The sequence below is a fragment of the Coturnix japonica genome, chromosome 7 (assembly GCF_054131305.1).
Source record: "Coturnix japonica strain WE chromosome 7, WE-NBRP24, whole genome shotgun sequence".
In the NCBI taxonomy this organism is placed as follows: Eukaryota; Metazoa; Chordata; class Aves; order Galliformes; family Phasianidae; genus Coturnix; species Coturnix japonica.
This window is the reverse complement of record NC_140669.1, coordinates 13,716,178-13,740,629: the sequence shown is the minus strand read 5'-3', so window position 1 is coordinate 13,740,629 and position 24,452 is coordinate 13,716,178. Positions and strand designations below refer to the sequence as shown.

Below are 24,452 nucleotides of genomic sequence, written 5' to 3'. Positions count from 1 at the left end.
GTATGATTGCATTTACAACAATGCTATATTAGTGCAGGTATCAGAGTGCAGAGTGCATTTCTAGAGGGCTAACTAATGTTGGGGAATTTGCTAGCAGTGGGCCAACTGAACTGCTGTATAAATGCACTTCATAGATATACAGACTCTCAGGCCTTCCATGGATTTTCTCTCTGTGGCAGTGACAAAAGAGCCCTCACTTAATGTAAATAACTCACAGGCAGTGTTAGTCATTAGTAAGGCAGATGGCTCTGAAGGCAAAAGCAAACAGCACTTTGGCTGCAAAGCTTCCAGTGAGGCTGTCGCCAAGGGGTTTGGTCTGCTGACTCCGAAGAGATCAGCTGTGAACTCAGCAGGCAGTTTTGTGTCTTTGTTCTTTTCAGTCTAAACTGAGACTTTTGATCACGTTTCTCACAAATTGTTGGTCTTACTAATATTGGCAGTCTTTTGATTGTGGGATATCTGGAGTGGCAGCTCTTTGAAATGCTGCAGTTTGCAGTTGAAACTGAGTTAGACAAAGCAGAGGATAAAATGCTGAATACCTGGATAGATAACATACAGAGGGAAAGACTCAGAGAAGAAAGCATATATGCACTGTGGCATAGGCTGGATTACTGTCCTGCAGTGTGCAGTAAAGTGAATAGGTTGTCAGATTGGATAAAGTGGAATTCAGCTCCTTTTGTATAACTTTCACAACCCTGGCTAGTATAAGAATGAAGTTAATATTATTTCTGTGTAATGCAGGGCACAACATACAAGCTATTATCATAAAGAATCTCCCAAGCATATTTAAACCTTGCCTTCTATGCACAAAACTAAATTATAACTGCAGAAATAATTGATGGGAGGTAGATCTGTAAAAAAACAATGCTAGATCCCTGACTGTCTAGTTCTCATGACCAAAGCATGCAAAACAGCATACCCACCTGAGATCTTTAATAAAGCAGAAACATCTCTGCATGTCTCAAGTGTAGAGAGGTCTCTTTTTTTTCATTCCAATGTATATCAAGTCTGCAGTTCAAACAGCAGAGAATATTTTGACTCTATAAGCCTGAGGCAGATGAGATGTGTGTCATAGTATCAATTTTCTGCTTTACCAACTAAAAAAAAAAAGTAATAGATTTGGTAGCACTGTTAATATGAGATCTAGTAGCGGCTTGATTTATTTACAGTGAAAATATTTGGGGAGGTGAAACTCTTTTCAAAAACTGTAATTCTTCTGGCCAGGCTACTTTACAACTCTGGCTATACGTGTATGCATGAATCTGAACCTTGCTTTGAGATCTTTGCAGAATCTGTTATTCTCTCTGAGTTCACTCATATGGAGAGCTTTTTTGAGTTAAGCATTCTCTGCAGCTCAGTTGACATATTAGCCTCCGAGCCAAAATTACATTTAAACACCATAAATGGTAAATGTTGCTGAGACAGTCCTTTCACACGGCTCAGACTAGGCATTATTTGGCAGCTAACCATATGATTCTGGCAAGCAGATTCCTCGTGTATAATTAAATCTCTCATAAGACTAAACAGTGTGTTTGCAGTGTTCTGAACGTAAGGCATCTAGCTCTCTATTCTCTGTGTGTCCCTGACCCGTAACCAGTTGTAGCCATGATCTTGTGCAGCTGAGTGTTTGCACTGATGATGTGTATGTTCAGTGCTGTAGCTGACCATGCTTGAGCAATGGACTGGACCAGACGGACTCCAGACCTCCCTTCTGACCCCAGTGTTTGTGTGATTCTATGCACTGCTGAGTGTGCTGAAGTCCTGATATCTCAACGGGAGATGTCAGCATTCTGCAGCTCACATTTAAAAGTCTTTGGAAATTCTGGGCAGGCACACAAGCAAGAAAATTTATTAGTATAGACAATGTGCGAAAAATATTAGCTGTTTCAGCTAGAGGCCAGGTACAGCTTAAGTACAGTCTTCAGAAATGTTCATGAAGTTTGTATCCTGATATGAGTACTTGTTTCATTTTAGTTTTGGTAGCAAATCTGGGAATGAAAGTGCCAAAGAGCAGTTATTTACTCTTTTTTTTTTTCCTTCTGTATGCAATAATTTATCTGTTTCTCTTACCTTAGAAAGTAAATGGTTGTATACTTGCTGTTAAACTGGTAAATGTGTACAGCACAATTGATTTGTAGTGGGCTAATTTCAGTGCAGCATGAATATTCCACTGACTTCTTCTTTTATATATACACCTTCAACACAATAGCTCATCTCTGCTTAGCCTTCTACAATATAAATGTTTATAGTTGTATTCAAGCACCAAGTTCTAATTCACATCTAGGTTCTAAAAAATTCAAGTGTATTTTGGCTTGAGCCCACAGCTAACATTAACACTAGTCTTGCAATAATTTTCAGTCTGCAGATCTATGGAGGTTAAGTTGATGTAAGACACTCTTTAAATCCCAGGTTAAAAAAAAAAGTCAAAAAGGGAATAATTTTTTCACCTTAAATTTATATGACTACAGCTGAATAGATAAACAAATATTTGATATTGTAGCGGTGGATAGATGACTTTGCTGTCCATTACATAAACACGGGAGAGCAGAATAACTGATGGATGGAAAGTTTTGTATCCTTACCATTGCCTTCCAAGTATTCTAAGAATCTTTATAAGAAACTGGAAGGATTTTGATTCTCCTGAATCTCTGTGGATTTGATGCATGAAGTGGCTTTTTAAAACAGATTTGATTGCTTATTAGAGTGTTTTCTAATAAAAAATGAATCCTTAGGGATAAGTCAAAACTGTGGGAAAAGCCTAAATTAAAATTGCATTGTAGAAAATATGCAAGATTATATAGGGTGTCCTTTACATACCTTTCTTATTTCTTATCTCCCATGTGTGTCCTGTTTATTTTTAACTGAACTGTGCATTTTATCACTTGCTGTTTCCCAAAAATCATGCATATGAAAGTCTGAGGAAAGGTAAAAACAAACAAGAAAAACCACTGTGCTGGGTGTGTTTTTAAATCTATCATCTTGTTTAATGCCATATCAAATGCCTGTTGAAATGATATCACTGCTCTTCAGAGACTGCCACAGCTGAGCTTATATATTATGCCAGACTACAGCTCTGTGCAGAGTTGTGGAACTCCTTGAGTTCATAATTTTAGTAGAGCCTTGGAGAATTCAGTGGTCTATAAGCAGCCTTTGAGAAAATCACAGTATCTACTGCATTACCGTGGCTGATTTAATTTGCATGAAACCAACGGCTGTGATTAAAAAATTGTGACTTTTTATAAGCTACTGTGAAATGCACTAGTTGCACAATCTGAAAATAGGATATTGAAATAGGCTTGTTTTTATCAGGCCCACCCTATGTAGTGCATTCTCATGTTCCTCATAAATTGATTAGGCATGACCACAGACCACAGCAGCAGAGGTCAATTGGGGTAAAGAACCGGAGGAACAGAATGAACAGGTCAGGGTAGATTTTTTTTTTATTTTTATTTTTATTTTTTTTGTTATTATGAGAGTATTGCTATGTGTTAAAACTTACATTCTTTCTTTCTTCTCGTTCCTAAAGTTAAATGTACTCCTAATTGGCAGCAATAAGAAGTAAAATTGATGGGGAAGATTTTAAAAGACTGTAGGTGATTAGAGTGTGTTGACATAATGGGAAGATATCAGATCTCCTCTATTTCATATCTAGTTGATTCAGCTTGAGGATTGGAAGGTATATAAAAAAGTCATGCCCTTTATGTCAATGTCGCCTTTCTTTATGTTCCACATTTTCTTTCTGGTGCTTAAAAATGGTGGTTTTTTTTCTCATCCAGAAGCACAGTGGTTGGTAGTATCTGAAGGTTCTGTGCTTTCTTTTTCTTTCTTCTCCCTGATTTGGGCTCTGCAAACTATGGGAAGTTGAAACAACAACAGTTTGTGTGGTGAGAGAGAACTTGAAGGAACTGCAGAAAGAAAGCTCTAGTACAGTCCTCTTGATGTGTGCTGCTTTTCTACAAGCATTTACAAGCTTCAAAATTTGAGTACAGTTAAGTTAGTATAGTTAATATATCCAGTCCTTGTAAGTTGGTCTCTAAATGACTGCATAGGTCCATTCTGAGAAAATGCAATAATTTTTTTGACCAAGACTAAATGAAACTAAATAATTAAAACAGCTCTGGTGTTTTGTGTAAAACACCTGTCAGAAACTAAAGATGTCAATTAATCAGGTTTTTTGATCATTGTTGTTGCTGGTTTTTGTTTGTTTGTTTGTTTTCCCAAATCTAGAAGTCTACAATAACAGATTTTAAGCAAAGAAAGAATTATTACATGGAATAAGCCCCTGTAATTTTTCAGTGAACATATAGTGTGACAAGAGGTTAATTTTCCTAGTTCATTTTTAATTTTTATTAATCTTCCTAGTTGTTGCTGCTTGATTAAAAAAGCGATAGACAGTTTGGGTCATGTTCTACTTAAGTCACTAGTAGAATAAACGTAGGATACTGATCAATGTAGACTGTTGAACAGAAGCATAAAATCAGAGATCTGCAATTTAGTAAAAGTCTTTTAAAGGAACAGATTGCTTGTGTTTTGAAGAAAGCATGTACAGGTTGCCATGGAGTCAGTCCTTTTAGCCATTTATTTATTATGTCCTGGATGCCAGACATTTGAAAAGAAATACTGGTTGTCTTAGCCATGTCTAAGGCTCCAATTTCTCATATGATGCTGATTTGAATTAGGAATAATTTATAACTGCTTAGACATTTTTAAGCTTTTATATGCATTGGATTGCAATTCTGTTGCTAGAGAAATGCCTTCAATATCCCCATGCTGCAAAGTATGCCAGCAATAGAGAGGACTCCATTTTTATTCACGTTTTGTAATAAGTTTTGAGAAGCCATGTACTACTGCAAGAACTGTACTAAACGAAACTGCATGCATACATTGGCATAGGATAAATTTACAAGGATAGGGAAAGTCTGCAGAAAGGTTGCGACATACAAAGTTGCCTTTATGTCTGAAATTATCCTCAGAGAATCATTAATGTTGGAAAGGACTGCTAAGATCATATAGTCCAACTGTCAACTTTACCAACAACAGAGCTACTAAACTCTTTCGGTGAAGAAAGTTTTCCTAATATCCAACCTGAACCTCCCCTGGCACAGCTTAAGGCCTCCTGTCCTATCACTGTTATCTGGGAAAAGAGGCTGACTTCTACCTTGCCACAAGATTCTTACAGGAAGTTGTAGTGAGTTGTAGTTGAGTAGTTGTAGTGGGTGATAACTCCCAAACTTCTGTATCTTCAGACAGAAAAATCCCAGTTTCCTGAGCTGCTCCCTATAAGGCTTGTGCCCCAGAGCTTTCACAGCTCCCTTACACTACTAAGACATGTTCTGGAACCTCAGTGTCTTGTAGTGAGGAGCTCCAAACTGAACACAATACTAAAGGTGCCATCTCACTAGTGCTGAGTACAGGGGGGTGTCCTGCTATGACACTGTTTTTTTAAACAAGCCAGGATGTCTTGTATATGTCTTGGACATTTGGACAGACTGTTGGCTCATGTTCATTGGACTGTCAAATAACACCCTCAGATCCTTTTATGCTACTCAGCTTTCCAGCAACTCTGTCACAAGACTGTAGCATTGCATGGAGTTGTTGTAACCAATGTGCAGGACCCAGCACATGGTCTTACTGGACTTCAGACAATTGGCCTCAGCCCATTGAGCCAACATATGCAGAGCCTTCCTATCCTCAAGCAGATCAACACTTCCTCCCAACTTATTATCATCTGCGAACATACTAAGAGTGCACTCAATCTCCTTGTCCAGATCATCAATACAAATACTAAACAGGACTGGCTCCAATATCAACACCTGAGGAACACCACTCACAGCTGGTTGTCAGCTGGATTTAAGTCCGTTCACCACCACTCTGTTCTTCCTTTTTCACCATTTATTGATTTCTCCTTCTTCTGCTAGGTCTGTTTCTATCTGAGGTCCAAAGGGATTTTCTGCAAGGCACTGAATTAGTAAAGGAATACGTGCTGATACTGCTTAGTCCAGCATTTTACCTGAGTAAATAGTACAAAATATAGGAATATGGTGAACTGCGGTTTATTAGTGCAAATGGCTTTGACCCAACTTCATGGCTATTTTCTGTGTAGTGTTAGTGCAGATGCTATAGGAAGCCCTAGGACTGATGAATTTATTTTTGATGGTAAATCAAGTATTTGAGAGCACTAAGTCCATAAAACTGAGCTGAGTGGATCTCAGTCACGTCCCATATTTCCATTCTCACATGTATCAATGTCTTGCTGCTTAGTGCCAGGAAAAGACGTAAGCCAACGAGACAAGATTTTGGCTAGAAAAAGCTTTACTACAGAAGAGGGAAAACTTCCTCTCATGTAGCTTCCAAATTTACATAGAGTTCAAATAGTCCTGGTATAAACTTAAATTCTGGCTTCCAGGAAGTTCAGTGGACTTGCTCAGTGAGGTGCTTTCAGTTTATTATAATCACCATAAAGTTATGAATGACTGTTTTTTTTTTTTCCAGTCTGGCTCTTTGTGTTCCTGTAATATTCTTTTGGGTGGCCTAGATATATATTTGAAAATGTTGAAGGTAGAAATAATAAAAAATGAAGTTATTTTTATGTATGGAAAGAAAATAAGGTTGGCATTTTAGAGGCAAGACGTAAGAAGTCTGAACATGCTAAACAAAACAAAAAGTGTATCTAAGTGACCGATAAATATTTATGGCTTCCTGCATTTGGTCATGATCACTACTTCAGCTCTAGAAATGTCTTTCCTTGTCTAGTGTACACCACAAAACACAGTTAAATGACCTTCCTTCATGATCTCTGAATATGATACAGAGCGCTGCAGATATTGGAAATGTAGAACAGCTACATTTTATTTTTGAGTGACTGATTTAACTGCAGAACTAATTGTTTGGTTGTACAGCTCAATAAAAAAAAACCTCTGTAATCCAACAGTTTTTTTTGTAATATATGTTGATAACTAAGGTTTCAGCCTTTACCATCATCAGTTGGTTGGCTAAGTGTAATACAGGAAAGGATCACGGTGAACTTTTTGACGATGCTCTTACCCATTTTATATTAACCCTCTAATTGACCAAATGGTTTTTAATTTCATACAGAGTGGAAAATCTTGTATTCCTGTGAGTTTAAATTTTTAACTTGTCAGTGATGAGAATAGCAACTTGTTACTTATTTTAAGCACTGGTTAAAAGTATCGAATTGTTGGTGCAAGTTGTTGGGATGTTTTGTACTTGAGCACATGTACGTGGGAGAAATGACTAAAAATCTGGGTAATACTGTACCATATATGTTAACAATGAGGTCTCTGGAGGAAGGTTCCATTTCTTATCATTTTATTAGGATCGCTGACAACAGAAAACATTTGTATTGGGGTGTGTACAGTGATGCTACTCTCTGAGAGCTGGAACAAGATGACTGACTTCAGATCAGTTTGAAATTAAGGACAAAGCTTGTAATGAAAATTCCAGTAAGAAACCCCTCTTGTTCTTTTCTTGGCTTCACAGAAAAGAAGAGCAGCAAGAAGACAGAAAGTACACAGGCTGTCAAACTGAACAAGGCTTTTGCACCCATCTTCCTTAAAGGGCTGACTGATCTCAAAGTAATGGATGGAAGTCAGGTGATAATGACTGTGGAAGTATCAGGTGTGTAGCTATAGAACATTATCATTTAAACAAATAACAATGCTGCCCTTTTTACCATTATCTTTTCCTTCTAGCAAGTGCCGTGTTTGAAAGTATTTCAAGGAACCAGTTTTTAAAAGTGAAAATTAATATTATCTAGGCTATTCTTCAGGCCGGATGGTGTTCAGTGTTAACAGTCAGACCTGTGCAAGTGCTTCTTTACTAGAAGAATAATTATCAGGTTATTATCAAGTTCTGTTGTTGAACTAAAACTAGGTCTCTGAGGACATACAATAACCTCTGTTTTGAACAGAACAAGATTGAATTCCTGTCAGCTGGGGTAGAATTAATGCTGCAGAAGAAAGCAGTCCTGGTATGAACTTTGATAATAGAAACCCATGACAGCTCACACCATGGTAACTGGAAGCTACTTCATATTATATTCTTCCTTCCATTATTCAATTATATTTTAACTCTGATAATACAGACTTAGAACTGTTACATGCTGCACAGCATCAATAGAGTTAGCAAAATTCCTTAAAGTTTGTAAAATGACATTGTGGAGTCAGTTGTGGCAAAAAACAACTAAATTTTGTCATTTTCTTAATCAGAGTTAGGGGGGAAGCTGTGTACGTCTCTGATTTGTGTTCTTTCCTATTTGTCAGCTAATCCATGTCCTGAAATTATCTGGCTGCACAATGGGAAAGAAATCCAGGAGACGGAAGATTTTCACTTTGAGAAGAAAGGCAACGAATACAGTCTGTACATCCAGGAAGTGTTTCCTGAAGACACAGGAAAATACACCTGTGAAGCCTGGAATGAATTAGGCGAAACTCAAACACAGGCTACATTGACGGTGCAAGGTAAGTAAAGTTCTTCTCCACCACAGGGAATGCTAAAAGGAAATAATTCTAGTGTGCTAGAGGAGCGTCTATTTAAAGCAGATGAGTGTTTATAAGATCTATTTTGAAGGGTGCTAGGAGTTCAGTCCTCACATCTGAATTAAAAAGGATATTGAGCAGAAGCAAGTTCAAGAAAATGATTTCACTCTGGAACATTATGTAACTATTTCAAAAATGCATTCCTGAGTCCTATTCCTGGGGACAGTGCAAAACTTCTGCTAAGTGCAGCTTCAGATTATAATTATGAGGCTTACTTAGCTATGGACTTAATGTATACCATTTAATGATGCTTATTTTTTTTCTAATTAAAGCACTGGCTATTTGGAAAAGTTGTCCAGGAGCCAGGTATCTTCATTTTAATACTAGTATTGTAACAGCAGCTAATGAAGAACATGTGATTTCTGCAGTTTGAGAAGCAGATACACAAAATATGGCTTTGAATCTCTGTGTATGATACAAATCCCACAGCACAAACACTTAAGGTACTTACAGACCTTCTGTGATTTGGGTATTCATTACCTTCATAGCCTTAGAGTTTGTCTAATCTTGCTGTAAGCCAACTATTTTCCTATAGTCATTACTTATGCTTTTACTATTTTTAGCATAAAGGATCTTAACTCCATCATTGCAAAGACCTCGGCCTCAGGGGGTAGGCCTGTGCAATGTTGCCACTGCCTTCCATGAGCTCTAGCCTTTAGGGTCAATGTTTTGAGTTAAATGCAGTTTTATGCAATTGTTAATTATTTATTACATGATCTCTGAACTAAACAGCAGTTATAGCACTGTCAGTTGCCCTTAAAGCTATTCCTACCCATATTCTCTAAGGACAAATCTTCAGGATTCCTTTTAGGGCAGCTTCAAAGTCCTTTTATTTTGTCCTTAATATACTATATCGAGCCAGTAAAGTGCCAAGTAAATGATTAATTTTAGTACCAGCGTTAAGTGACTTCCAAAATTAAAGCCTGGGTTATTTTCAGATTAAAAATGTATCCTCTGTGTGTTCAAAACAATTTTGCTTTGTTTGCTTCACCTGAAATTAGTTTATTAGTTACTTTCAAGCTTGGCATGCTCTCCTGATTTGTAAACTCTGTTTGTAAACTGCAGAACCTCAGGATGGCATTCAGCCCTGGTTTATTAGCAAACCAAGATCAGTTACAGCAACTGCTGGGCAAAATGTCCTTATATCTTGTGCCATTGCTGGAGATCCTTTCCCCACCGTTCACTGGTTTAAAGATGGGCAAGAAATAACACCAGGAACAGGCTGTGAAATCCTGCAAAATGAAGATATCTTCACACTGGTCTTGAGGAATGTACAGTCTCGTCATGCAGGGCAATATGAAATTCAGCTCAGGTATGTTTACTGTGAAAAGAGTTTGTTCCCTTGGAACAATTAGTTATATTTACCCTAAAGCTGCAATTTCTGCCTGAGCAAAAAAATTCCCTTCTATTTCCACCAAATGATAAAGTACTAATGGAACTAAATATTGTGGAGGGATTAAAAGATCTAATCAAACAGAAAGAGGAAATACATAAAGAGTCAGAGAGGGCAAAACAACATTCAATTTCTTTTGGGATCTTGAAAAGTAACACTTTGTTGCAGTAATGTAGGAATCAGTTTGGGTCTTTAGCAAGACAAACCACAAGCGATGTTTTATTTGAGTCATTGTTTTGGGTCATTTTTAGCATTTCTCTGGATATTTGTAAGGATGCCTGCTTTCCAGGGAACAACCTCACCAAGAAGGCCCATTCTACTAGATTGTATGACCCACAAATTTAAGCAGAGAAAATGTTTCTCTATTGTTTTTGAAATGTCCGAATTTTATATAGAAGTTGGTTCATATTACCTTCCACAAAGTGCTTGTGGCATTTTTCCACTATAATGGTGATGATTGGGCCTAATTACATATTTCCTGAGTGGTTTTAGAAAATGAAACGTACTACTTTAGACAGCTAAATGTCATAATTCTCTGCTATTTACTGTGCATAGATGTATTGCCTTACATGGCTAATATTTGTGACTTTCTTTAAAAAAAATTATTTAAATGTCATATACAGTGTAATGGATTCAATTGTCTATTCTCTGCTCTGTATGTTGCTTTTTTAGTCCAAGCTGACTAGTCCAGTAGACAGTTTAGACAGATACTGTGCAATACTAAAGAACATTACGATTTCAGTTCTGTGTCACTTGCACTTGTCTGCTTTATGCTGTTTTCTGTTTTTTCCTTCTATTTTTCTTTTTGCTATGAACAAGGTGTTTTTGTTACATATCCTTCAGACGAGTACAAAACTCAAAAAGTGAATTATTTTTTTGCTTTCTTACACATTAATTACTCATTTTCTTAATTAGAGGAGGGGGACATTTCTTAATCATTTTAACCCATTTAGCCCCTAACCAGTGAGTTTAATTTTGTATAGTTATGGCAGCCACAAACAATCCTCGGTGTATTTAGTTTTTATAAGTCAGGTAAGGTAATTACTTTTCACCAGGATGGAGTGCTTTGGAAAATTGTAGCTGGTCTGTATCAAGATTTCCTAGAAAGAGGTTTCTCTGCAATTAATTGCAAGTCTTATTACTAACATTAATGTAGGTAGAACAATATGCGCTGTGACCTAACTTTCGAAGAGAAATAGCTGGGGAGCTCACAAATATCAATGCATTCATGTTGGCTTATTCTAATCGGTAATAACTAAAGCTGTGTTGCAATTAGAGCCAGTGGAATCTCTTTTTACCCTTCTCTCCTTTGTAAAAGTTCTGTTACTGTTCAGGAAACAGAAGACTGCATACTTTTAGGCAATTTGTTACATACTATGAATAATAAATAAGTATCTGCATAAAGAATAAAGTATATGCCTAAGGAATATTCACAGAGCTAAATGTTAGCTATGTAGCTTCATGTTTCTGGTACAGCTACATCAATTGTCAGCAGAAAATAATCTCAACTGAATAGATCTTGAACTGCCAGCATATGTCTTTAATAGTTGATTGAGAATTGTTCATGTATTCAGAAGCAGTATTAACTGTACCTGTGAGCAGGAGAACTGTGTTTCTCTCAGAAACTCCTACAAAGTCCATTAAAAAAAAATGTGGAATAACTGAGAAACCACAAGTCAATTCACTGAGGAGTTCATAGAGGAGCTAACAATATTCAGTGGGCTATTTTAAATCACAATCATTTTCTTTTCAAATTAAGTGTTCATCTCCTTTCCACATATTAATTTTAGAAGCATTTTGCACAACTGATTTTAGGGAGTCATTCTCTCTCCAGTTCCTTTGCTTAGTCTGGCCATTGTTTCCTGCTACTGTTAATTGTTTCCCTATTCTCCATTATTCTAAGTCCTAAATTCTGTTCTTGTATCTTCACATTTCTCCTTTAGTGTTGGCTGTTCACAAATTAAAACTTTGATTTTAAAAAGTGGAGTTTAGCAAAAGATTTTCCCTAGTTCTTCCTTCTTCCACAAGTCAGTGTTTCCATGAAACTGCCACAATTGAAATGGGGAAGAAAAATCAATTTTTAATTCAGAAAATCTTTTTCTCCTCATCTGCTATCCTTCCAGTGATAACCAGCATTAGGATCCTTTTATACCAGTGTGCTCCTTTCAGTCAATATGTATGTCTTGAGTGCAAAGGGAAGGAAAGAAACTGGGCTCAGACTGAGTTTGTTGAGCAAAACCTTTGTCTTTGTAATGGCAGAGTCAGCACGAGACCTCAGATCCTCCTGTAGTTTCTAAGAAAAATCATCTGCTTTGTTAACCTTTGTCTTAGAAGCTGAGTATTTCTCTTCTCACCATCTGCCATAAGTTTAGTTAGTATATATTAACCTTATTTAGAGATTTTGTAACTGTGATTAAAATCAGATGTAAACATTCATTTTATTTAATCACTAGCACCTCAAATACTCTCCAGTTCAGGTAATATAGAAGCAGTTGTAAGATTACCTTTCACTACACCACAGTAAGTATAGTTCTGTCTTTGTGTAGGATAGAGGTTGCAAACCTTGTTATCTGCTCTTAACACGTCTGTTGTTAGAAAAGGAAACCACAACTTCTATCCATTCCATTCTCCCACTTAATGCTGCAAAATGCAAATAAAATGACTAGTGGTTTAGCTATAAACACCCTCAAGAGAGGTAAATCAGTGGATCCACTTCAAAGCCAATAAAACTGCTCTCTATTACATCTGTTAAATCTGTCATCCAGTTGTTGCATTCTTTAGGATGAAAACATCAGTGGGCTCTGATGTATATTTCTCTTGAACTAACTCATAAAGGAGTTGCAAAACTTCATGCTGAGGCTTTACAGGTATCTGTACTGAAGCACCAGCTATAGCTGTAACTTATTTATCATTGTCAGTTAAATCTTTCAAGATATAATTTTCTCTGCAATACTTGTTTCACACTCGATAAGCCAGTTGGAATTACCAGCATGTCCTCATGCTGTAATTAGCAGTGCACTTTTTTTTCCTCTTCTTCCAGCGTGATTCCTAGGAATACATGAACAATAAGTCTTGTCTAAGGTTCATTGAAAATATTTGAGTAGATTCTGCCAAAAAACGAATATTTCAAGATATTCTGAAGATAAAAGCCATTCCAGGGAAAACTGATCCCACAATAGGACAGGGAGCTATTTTAAAAATTGCTTCAGGCTTTGCAGCTGGGGCTCTATTTGTTTTTGTTTGGGCTTTTTTTTCCCCTACTTTCTTTTTCGTCATGTTGTTTTTCTTTTTGTCTTGTTTTGTTTTCTTACGTGTAAAAGTTAGATCATGTGCACAAGCATTATACAGAACAGTCCTGCACAATTCAACACTTTCAGACGACTGTTTGCAGCGTAACTACTAAGCTTAGCTTTTATCCACATCTTATGCTATTCCACGGTAACAGAGCCACTGAGGTCTGTCTTTGTCCAGGGTTTTGTTGATACAATCCCAACACAGAGAACCTCATGTTCCAGAAGTAATGTTGTTGCCAAGCCTCAAAACAGCAAAGACCTGAAAGACTTGGAAGTAGTGCTTGTATACTGCAAAACTCTGCTTTTTCCAACTGTCCCTATGTATCTTGCCTCACTTATATTATGAAACTGCCTAAACGTAAAAATATTTACAAAGCTTCCAGAAATATTCGTGATTGAGTTTTGCATTTAAATTATCCCAGTCCTTAATTTTTCTTAGCTTATTTCTCTTTTTCCATTTTGTGAACTCCAAGTTGTTCAGCCTTAGAAACTTCATTCTTTTTTAGACTCTGCAACTGAATTCACAGGAAAGAATGTTGTACCTTCTTCAGTCAGAAACGAAACTCCTTCTGATTTCACTGGAAGCAGGATTTGACCTGAGGAGATGACACGATGAGTCAGACACAAACTCAAGACTTGTACTCAGTGGTCTTGTTTTCAGCCATTTGCTTGAATCAGAAATCATAATTAAGGCTGAAAAATGACCTTGTGGAAAAATTTGTCCATCTAGGTACTTCTATGGCCCACTGTTGCCATAATCTATATGTATTTCCCAAGGTATTAAAAATAGAACAAAATGATCTCCTGCATTCTTGCCCTCTCCTTTATTTTCCAAACCCTGTTAAAAAAAAAAAAAAAAAAAAAAAAAAAGAAAAAAAAAAAAAGCTTAGTTTAGAGAGGTCTACTTGGCCTTCCTTACTTATTTCTTTGCATATGGGAAGGAAGGATGCACTGCAGGAAGTGTGTCCTGCAGCAATGCCATTATCCTTCACAATCAGAACTTTTAGATCCCCCTCCTGGTGGAAGATTTCTCTCTCTGTTACTTTATCCTCTCCCACAGGTGTCAGAGTTTTTGTGGGCAAATATTTTTTCCATGCAGTCACGACAGAAGCTGAGCAGTGGATCCTCACTATGTGATGTATGCTCTGCATTCTTTGTACTTCAGTTTGCATGTCTTCTCCCTGTTCATCAACTTTGGATTGGTTTTAAGTCCTTAAGAGTGTGTAGTTGGGCTCTACTAGATTTACAGGGAGAGGTATCTTAGGACAAACCAACAGCCTGATAACAAGCTGTGAAGCTGGGAAAATATTTCAACAGCTTAAGGGTGCTTCTACACATAATAAAACTTCAGAGAACCAGGAAAAAGGATAGTGAATTTCAACATCCGCAAGAACTGCCAGTTTGAAATGAATTTGGACAACAGGCTTTTGGCGATGCTGGTATCTTGCATTGAATAGAATCATAGAATCCTAAGAGTTGGAAGGGACATTTAAAGGGAACAGGAACATCCACAGCTAGATCAGCTAGCTCAGAGTCTAGTCCAGCCTGGTCTTGAATGTCTTCAAGGAGATAATTGCCATCATTTAATTTTGGGATACCTCTGCTTCTTTCTATTTTTCTTGCTTCCAAATGGAGGTCAAATATAAGCAGAAGTAAGAATGGCAGGTCTCACTGCATTGACCTGGGAAGTCTCTTGCCATTTTCTGTTTTGTACTGGAACATCCTCTAATCTTTCCTATTGAAGGATATTAGGATTGTTGCTTTGAGGGCCATCAGTAACAGTTTCTAGTGTACACAGTCTGCATGTTTTAGATGTTGAAAATGTTCCTATGACTTCTCATTGTAAAGATTTCAAGGTCAAATAAGTTGTACTCCTTCACTTTCCAGTTCAGTAACTTCAGCCAACCTCTGACATTTGTTCTTGGTGTTAAAGACTTTATTTCTACACTGTACTGATACCTATTTCATTTTCTAAAGCAAAAGAGAACAATGGAAATCCATCTGAAATGGCAATTGAACTAACTGTTGTTACAAAAGTAGCTTTTTGCTGCATTTGTGTTAATGATGTCACCTACTACACGACTCCATTACAAGTTGCAGCTGAGTTGAATTAAACTTAGTCATACAAACAGAACCATATCTAGGAATGCATTCCCATGTGCTATTTAAAAGCACATCAGACAATACATTTATGGGAAACAAACAGAAAGATACTTCTGAGTCTGTTTTAAACTTCGTGGCAGAGCTGACTTAGAGCTGTTCTAATCCACCAAGAGCGTTTTGAAAGAAGAACAGGGCTGGGGAAAAAGCTGCCTCTCTTTCCTTTCTCTCCCCAGTTCATGTGCTTGTTGTCCATGCCCAGGAAATACTTTCAGCAACAAAAATTTGTTTTGTTTTCAAAAGTCATCCAGGAGTTTGCTGTCCATTTGCAAGCTTAAACTGGGAAGGACAAAAGTGTTTTATGTACAAAAGATATCTCTAGTCTTTAATCAATTTAAAGGAGTACGGCAGGAGTTTTTAATAGTATTTTAGGGAAGCAGTGGCAGCAGTTAAAGAACTGCTGCCTAGAGGAGTTAAAATTTGCTTTTGGCATCTCCTGTGTTAAGTAGAGAAGAGCTGTTTGGGACTAGAAGAATGATATAAAGCTGTGGGAGGAAGTGTGCAGAGGGGGTAGGGGGAGTGTTTTAATGAATTCTTTAATGGGAGCCCTTTTCAAAAGGCATCCGTGGTATTCCTCTGCAAAAGGAAGAATAAGTACTCAGCACCATATATGGTGACACTTTTATGTTTTTTAATATAAACATGCCCAGGCTGGAGCAATCCATGTAGATGGGATTTACTGATTGGTTGTGCTGTGGGGGAGGGAAGGAAATGAGACCCTGCTTTTAATGTCTTAACATTAGGAAACTTAAGAGCTTGGGCTTGAATAAATAAACAATAGGCAGAGTTGGAAAGATTTTCAACTTTACAAAATAGCCCTTTCCTCTGCCTCAATTTCCCAGCTTTTGCATTTGTTTTCCTTTAGCATGTTTTGTTTTCAGCTGTTTCATTCTGTAAATTGCTTTGATTTTTGTTCAGGGAGTATGCTGTTCCCAGTGTAGACAGCAACAGATCGGGAAATGATATTTGAGATAGCTTTGCTCTGAGTAAAAGGAGACCAAATCCACTCAGTCAACCACTACAATGCTACACTGGTTTTGAGCTGTTTTAGTCACTTAGCTGAGGAAAGTTACAGTTTTAGAGGGAGAAACCTCAGCTTTTGTGATCTTGCTTAAACATTTTAGGAACCAAGTTGGAGAATGCAGCTGCCAGGTGTCTCTGATGCTGCGAGAGAGTTCAGCTTCCAGAGCAGAAATGCTCAGAGAGTGAGTATTTTTCCCAGGGACTTGCATGGGTGGGTTCTATTTTTTGCTCCGTTAATTCTCTGCCCTTACAGACCCAGGCTGGCTGCTGTTCAACCTAATCCCCAAATGTGACCCAACAAATTGTTTTCATCATACAGGCTAAGCACATTTTACCAAGCCAGAGTAGAGAAGATCTTTTTTGTTTGTGCCCTTATATGGCTCCTGAAGTCATCATTGATGCAATAAACTAATGGAGTGTGCTCCTCTAATCAACCTCCCCTTCTATAAACACATTTTGTTCCTGCTCTGAGATTGTTCTCTGACATTTTTAAACCAGCCCCTTTCCTGGCTGTCTCTTTCCTTTCTTTTTCGGATCATAGTGGGAGGGAATCAGCCAGCTCTGGAGAGCGAAGAGATGGTGGAAATCATGGTGCACTAACATTTGGTAGAACAAGTGGCTTCAAAAAGAACAGCAGTGAAACCAGAGCAGCTGAGGAAGAGCAGGAAGACGTCCGAGGTGTACTGAAGAGGCGAGTGGAAACTCGGGAACACACAGAGGAGAGCCTGAGGCAGCAGGAAGCTGAACAGCTCGATTTCCGTGATATTTTAGGCAAGAAAGTCAGCACCAAAAGTTTTTCTGAGGAGGATCTGAAAGAAATCCCAGCCGAGCAAATGGACTTCCGAGCAAACCTGCAGCGGCAGGTCAAACCCAAGACCTTGTCAGAGGAGGAAAGGAAAGTTCATGCTCCTCAGCAGGTGGACTTCCGCTCTGTGCTGGCCAAGAAAGGCACCCCAAAAACCCCACTGCCAGAGAAGGTGCCACCTCCTAAACCAGCTGTTACAGATTTCAGATCTGTGCTGGGTGCAAAGAAGAAGCCCCCTGCAGAGAATGGCAGCGCTAGCACCCCAGCACCAAATGCCCGTGCCGGTTCTGAAGCACAGAATGCCACCCCCAATTCTGAAGCCCCTGCTCCCAAACCAGTAGTGAAAAAAGAAGAAAAGAATGACAAGAAATGTGAACGTGGGTGTGCAGTGGTGGATGGAGGAATAATTGAGAAAAAACCTGAAAACAAACCAGCAGCAAGCAAACCAACACCACCACCAAGCAAAGGAACAGCACCATCCTTTACAGAGAAGCTTCAGGATGCTAAAGTAGCAGATGGTGAAAAATTGATCTTACAATGTCGAATTTCCTCTGATCCCCCTGCATCTGTCACCTGGACTCTAGACAGCAAAGCCATCAAATCATCCAAGTCCATTGTCATCTCCCAAGAAGGTAAATTAATTGCATTACAAGCCAGCTGGGTGGCACTCTGTTATATCTGACTCATGATTAATAATATTTAGCTTGTTAAAGGTAACACAATACTTTATTTAAGTCCTGTGCCAGTAACTGATTCCAGATGCAACTTTTATGTTATTTCACTGAAGTATACAAGGAACAGCAGTGTTTGACGTTTCTTACAGATTCTCCTTTAACAGCCTGCAGATGTAATTTTTATAAAGTTTTATAAAAGACTCCTTGCATTTCTAAATGCTGTTTACATTGCTAACGCTGGCTAGGAAGCTGATACATTACATTTATTTTAGTTAAACGTTAAGGATTTAGAATGCTGGACACAAAATAATGTTACTGATGTTTTACAAATTGTGATTTAATTCTCTTGTATATTTAATACTAGAGGCTTTTATTGCATTAAGAAGCATTGTGTTATAGAAGGAAATTACTACAGCTTTGAATTATGTACTCCACATCAGATTTGAGAGTTGATTTCCAGTGTACTTAATGCCCTGTCACAAGGCATTAAACACATGATTTTGTTGTCTTTAAAGACACTCAAGTACTTGTCCATCATTGGCGTGATGACTTTTAATTAATTTCAGGATAGTGCAGAATTTGGTAGAAGTCCTCAGAGAATACTTACTGTTGTCAAATTGAATCATTTTTTATATGCCACATTCTGGATAACCAAACTCACTAGATTGTTTCTGTGTGAACTGTATCTGCCCAGATTGTATCTGGGCAAAACACTTTTTCCTTGGGACAAAAATAGGAGGGATAACTGACAATACAGAAGGTTTTCATTACTTCATATTCGTTTTATAAAACACATAGCAAATTATATGGAGAGTTTACATTGTCCTGTACATTATATTAACAAATTTCACACTTAAAATAAGAGTCTTAGTCTGACATGGGGATCTACTCAAAACTCTGAATCATTCATTTAATCCAGAGCATTCTCAATATTATTAAATGAGAATCAAATGAACGTGCACATTGGTTTATCACACTGTGAGCCAAGCACTGAAGCATGAGGATTTCTTTAAATGAATACAGTCAGAAAAAATATTGTATTCACACAGAAGGAAAAACAGAAATAATATCTGAGTATTATATTAAGGAGGTAAACTAAGAAGATGGGGAGAGGGAAATGATAACAAGTGCACTGTGTCTGTGCATATCTAAAGCAGCATGAGAATTCTGTTTGTGAGCACATGATGATCTTCACAAGAGGGGACCTACAGGAATAGGGGTAATCTCATCTGTAGGAGAAGCTGACTGAAGGAAATGCCAGCCTTGTGAAAAGCATCTTTGTCAGAGAGAATCCAGTTGCTAGACCATAAAGGATCACTTTATCCCATGAGCCACGGGGGAGCCTTTTGGATTGTCAAATGTAGTAGTGTAATGCAGGTGTAATGGTAATGCAGAAAGTTTTTTTCTTGACTGAGAGAAGCTCAGTTATTGACTGTTGCAATCCCCCCGCTCATATTTGCTTTATGAAATAGTACTATGGTTGACCAGAGAAGCTGTAGATTCTCCCTCCTTGAGAGTATTCAGAAGTTGTCTAGACATGGTTCTGACAACCTTCTAGCTGGCTCTGCTTGAGCAGGGGGTTGGACCAGAAAATATCCTGGAGGGAGGTTCAGAAAACATCCACTTGCCTGTGCTGGGTATGTGGCATGTTCCACCCAGTTGTCTAGACTTGGTGACTCTCCTGATTTATGTCACATCACAGAGCTGGCACTTTGTCAGCATGTTTTCCACTGAGGTGAAGAATGAAGGTCACCAGTGGATGAGGAATCTGTTGTTTCAGGACAGGTTTTTTTTTGTTTTGTTTTGTTTTGTTTTTCAGGGAACTTCCCAGTGAAGAAACTGTCCTTATGGTTCACATGCATTATTACACTATTATCATAAGCAATTAAATAGATATGCATGATATTTAAAGTAAGTTCCAATTTTCTTAGAAGTTGATTTTTCTCATTAGGAGCATGTAAGTAGTTGAATAAACTGAGGGAAGAGAGAAAATAATTAGAACTACAGACTAGGATTGTGAAATGACAACTTCAGTGTGAATATTAGGAAGTATAGCTTGACAGAGAGAAAATCTCCATATGGATTAGTCTCACGTGAAGTATTTGAGCAGCTTTAAACATAGAGAGAAATGATAAAACTGGATCTAGTACACAGCAACCCAGTGCCAATATTGTCTTTTGCCCAAAGACGTGTTTGTCAGGCCTGCAGGTGTTATATCCTTCAGCAACAATGCCTTTGGCCAACCCTGGAGCATCATTTAATGGGCTCAGCAGATAATCCTCTACAGCATTTGTAGCTGAAAGAGGTTTGAGTCTCTGGAGAAAGAGGGAAATTTAGAGCAAATGGACCTGTCTGACATTAATGGGCTTAAATAGTCCAAAGCTATTGTTTATTTCTTCTGTATGATCTCAGTCTGCTTGTGTCCCACACACCAAGATCCATTGTGAAAGTGTGAATGTGTGTATTCTTGGCTATTTCAACTGCTGTTGATCTGTGCTGCTGCGATGTTTCATGGTCATTACTGGCTCTCATACATGGAAAATGGCATACGTATATTTTCCAGAGGAGCATCACAGATGAAGTCTGTGTAGTCAGTTTAGTGATTTCCTGTTAACAAATATATCATAGATATAAATGCATGAAATCTGGTTTCAGTAGCGCCTGATAAAACAAGTGATGCATTTGGCCAAGAAGAGCAGACTTAAAAATGTGCTTGTGTGTAGCAAGATAACTGGATAGGAGAGCTAACTACTTCATTTATGCACTAACTCACTGAAAGTAACTTTCCCTAGTGCTTATTTCTAATCTGATACTAAGGCCCTTTACCTGTTGAAAACAATTCTTTTCACACCTCTGTGCTTGAATAGGCTGACACTAAAGTCCTTGTCCAAGGCAGTTTAGCCATTGGTGAGCAAGAAAAGGGGGAATGTTGGCCTAGTTATTTACCATCAGAACCCAACTTCTGAACACCGGGCTTAGAATAATCACTGATTGTTAAGGTTTTCAGAGAGTGAAAAAAATACATTGTGCTTCCAAAAAAGTCTCTCATTTTCAAGCATACTATGTAGTGTTTGTTTTGTAATATAGTAGTCCAGAGTTTGCAATGTACTCAGTATTCCAGGATAAGATTTACTCTAGCTATAGAAATCAGAATCTAGGTGGCATAATACTGAATGTTACCATCACAACATATCTAAGAACAATCTCAGTCCTTACATTTTGCATTTCTGCTATTACTACTTCTATTACTATTTCCATTCCAAATAATGTAAATCAGTACTTTTCAGTTCATTAGTGACTGCATGTCTTCTAATAAATCCCCAATTAGTATACTTTAGGTTGATTGTTGTGATTTGTTGCTTAAAGTGTCTTTTCTTATGAAGAAGTTGAGCTCTTGCACCACTTCTAGCAACTTGTATGAGATGGTAGGAATTAAGAAAGATGCTTTTATATTTTTCTTCTTTTAAATATTTCTTGGATTGTTAATTCTGTTTCTGGGATAAGCACCAATGTTATTGTTGGTGGGTTTTTTTAACCTGTGAAATCTCAAACGGCAACAGACAAAAAAAAGGAGCATGCTCATAACACTGAGTTTCGTGCATTTATATGGGCAGGTTTGATGGGGTATGGCTAAGAGGTAGTTGCTTTTAATATGAGAGAACGTCTTTTTGTTTAAGGTTATGGGGAGGCTTTTTATTTGGGAAAAAAAAAAAAAAAGATTTTTAGAAGGCTGTAGCAAACACTATGGTGGAGTTAGACTTATAAGGACAGAGCAGAACAACAAACTTCCTCACACGGTGAACTCCTTCGAGCAGAATCCATTTTGTTTCAGATTTGCATAGTGCTCAGCAGAGTGGTATCCTGTGCTATTGTCCTAATGTGACTTTTGGGTAGGAAAATATGGTTTGAAAATCTTTACATGGTTAAAAATCTGGTTTAGAACACAAAAGTAAAAGGGCTTTGAGTGCTGACGTTCTTTCTAGGCTAGAGATTAGAGATGAACAATGAATATAAGTACAAACTAGAAAAAAACTTTCAATTTTGCTGAGTCACCTAGCTATGCCTTTTTGGCTTAGTGTCATTTGAGTGTATAAACTGAGGAAAAACTACTCGATATAGGCATGGCTGGCAGCAGTGGTGTAGCTTAGAAAATGCCTAGTTTGTACTGCTTTGTGCTAAACACTGCAGTTTTTAATTTCTCAGTGTCTTGGCAGCATAAAGAGTTGGTAATCCTGTTAGCAGTAATGCCTCAACAGCCTTCTCGTGACTTAATATATCTCTTCTCTTCCTATCAGTTGTTCTTGTCTGTGTCATTCTAACTAGGATTTGCCATGACTTTTTGGATTTACTTAATTAGCATTGAACAAGAATTTGTTGAACAAGAAATTACACATTTCTGTGTACTGCTGAGGGTAGTTGGAATCTGCAGCTTAAAACGCTTCTTCATGAAATTTAAGTTTAGGGCAGTTGTTGAGCATCATTTCTGATGCAGCAGAGATTCTTGATGAGTCAAGCTCCTACTAGCTTTCTCCCAGTAATGCACTTTGTCTAGAACTTGGTGGGGTTTTGTTTGGTGATTCTGTGTTGGTTTGTACTTTGTTTTGGTTTTGTCTTTTTAATGCTCCTCTTTACTGTTGTGTTATGGTTTATTGCCCTATGAAGAAAACAGGTAGCAGAACCATATTTCAGCATCAGTGAGATAGAGGTCATCTTCCTATTGCTGTGTTTGCTGGAGATAATTGCTCCTCTTTCTACTGCATAGTGGGGCTGATATTTGTTACTTCTGTGCAAATCCTTAAGTATTCTGAAAATAGAGCATTCCTTGTTGCTTGTCATTTCAGTGTCTTAACCTGTATTACTTGTCATTTCACTGTCTTAAACCCCACTTCCTTTGAGTGCATAGGACTGAGTTTGAAAATTAGATTGTCTATGAGGTGTGCTCTATTTTCTCTTTCTCTTTCCATTTCCAACTTGTCTTTTGACATTTGTAAGCTTTTCAGCATTTAATGTAGATATAATGGATTCTCCATCATGGATTAAGATATTGAATAACTCTGGTCCTAGATTCTGGTCACAGGGGAAGTCCACCAAAAAGTGATGATCTTCCATTGTCAGCTCTCCCCAGGTTCATTATTTTGGCAACTCTAAATCTACCTGCACCTGCAGGTAGTAAATTAAGATGTACATTAAGAAGAGTGTGGCCAGCAGTTTGAGGGAGGCGATCCTTCCCTTCTACTCTGCCCTGGTGAGGCCACATCTGAAGTACGGTGTCCAGTTCTGTGTCCAGTCCAGTTCAAAAAAAACAGGGAACTTAGAGAGTCCAGTGGAGGTCCACAAAGATGGTTAGGGACCTGGAGCATCTCCCCTGTGAGGAAAGGCTGAGTGACCTGGGATTGTTCAACCAGGAGAAAAGACAAAAGTGGTATCTTTTCAGTGCTTGTAAGTATCCGATGGATGGGAGTCAAGTGGATGGGGCAGGCTCTTTTCAACAGTCTTCAGCAACAGGTCAAGGGACAATGGGCACAAATTGGAACACAGGAAGTTACATACAAACATGAGGAAAAACCTCCTTACTTTGAGAATGATGGAACACTGGAACAGGCTGCACAAGAGGTGGCGAATCCCCTTCTCTGGAGATATTCACAACTGACCTGGATGCTTTCCTGTGTGACCTACTCTAGGGAACCTGCTTTAGCAGCATTGGACTCGATGATCTCCAGAAGTCCTTTACAACCCTTACAATTCTGTCATTCTAGGAATGCTTTTAATGCATTAAAATAGTATTAATTACTAGCAGAAACCTGAGATTGTAGTCAGTACTTTCCAGGTAAATCCACTTGCCCTTTTTAAACATGACTGGGGCAGTAGCACATATTTGCACATTTCTGCACAGTTAGTGCAGGATTTATTAGAAAATTAAAAGAAAAACAAACCAAACGCAAAAACAATTTATGACAAAACTAATACCAGTGAACCAAAGTGTTCTTCAATAAATTTATTATGACTCCTAGGCACAATTTATTATGGCCTAGTGTTTAATAATATTGCTAAATACTCTACAATCCTTTGTCCCATGGGATACAAGAGAGAAGGTCAAAGTAGCTTCAGTTTGTATTAGAGACAGGAGTCAGGAGTTAAGCTATCTGGTTACCAGAGCAGGGAATTAGATGCAGGAGCTGTTTTTTGTTGGTTTGTATATTTGTTTTATATCTTAAGTTCACTTTCTACAGAGTGTCATGGAAAGAATGCAGAAGCCTAGAGATATTTTAAACTGGTTTGTACTATTTCTGAGCAAGTCAGAAAATCCTTTAATAGCTCAGAATGCAAGGGGAAAGCTTTAGGTATATAAACCAGAGCCTCCAGTAAGTTGTAAGCTTCTGTGGCTGCTAAGGTCTATCTAGAGCTTCATCAGTTCTGTTAACTGGAAGATCCAAGAATTCGTGCTTACTCTAACCCCCACTTTGTGGTAGTGTTTTGAAGTCTGTCAGTGAGCTGATTCCTGAAAGAAAAAAATAAAAAGAGGAATACTGGGACAAAACTGATTGC

The 24,452-nt window shown here is 38.0% G+C and overlaps 1 protein-coding gene across 2 annotated transcripts in view; it reads left to right on the top strand.

Moving 5' to 3' along the window:
* The window catches only part of MYLK (myosin light chain kinase), a 170,986-nt gene that overhangs the window by 91,051 nt on the left and 55,483 nt on the right, over positions 1-24,452 (top strand). For both annotated transcript variants that reach the window (XM_015868725.3, XM_085552314.1), the window contains 5 exons: positions 7,501-7,638; positions 8,283-8,480; positions 9,624-9,870; positions 16,529-16,609; positions 16,969-17,864. In XM_015868725.3, the coding sequence (XP_015724211.2) occupies positions 7,501-7,638; positions 8,283-8,480; positions 9,624-9,870; positions 16,529-16,609; positions 16,969-17,864 (1,560 nt within the window). The remainder of the gene's footprint in view (positions 1-7,500; positions 7,639-8,282; positions 8,481-9,623; positions 9,871-16,528; positions 16,610-16,968; positions 17,865-24,452) is intronic.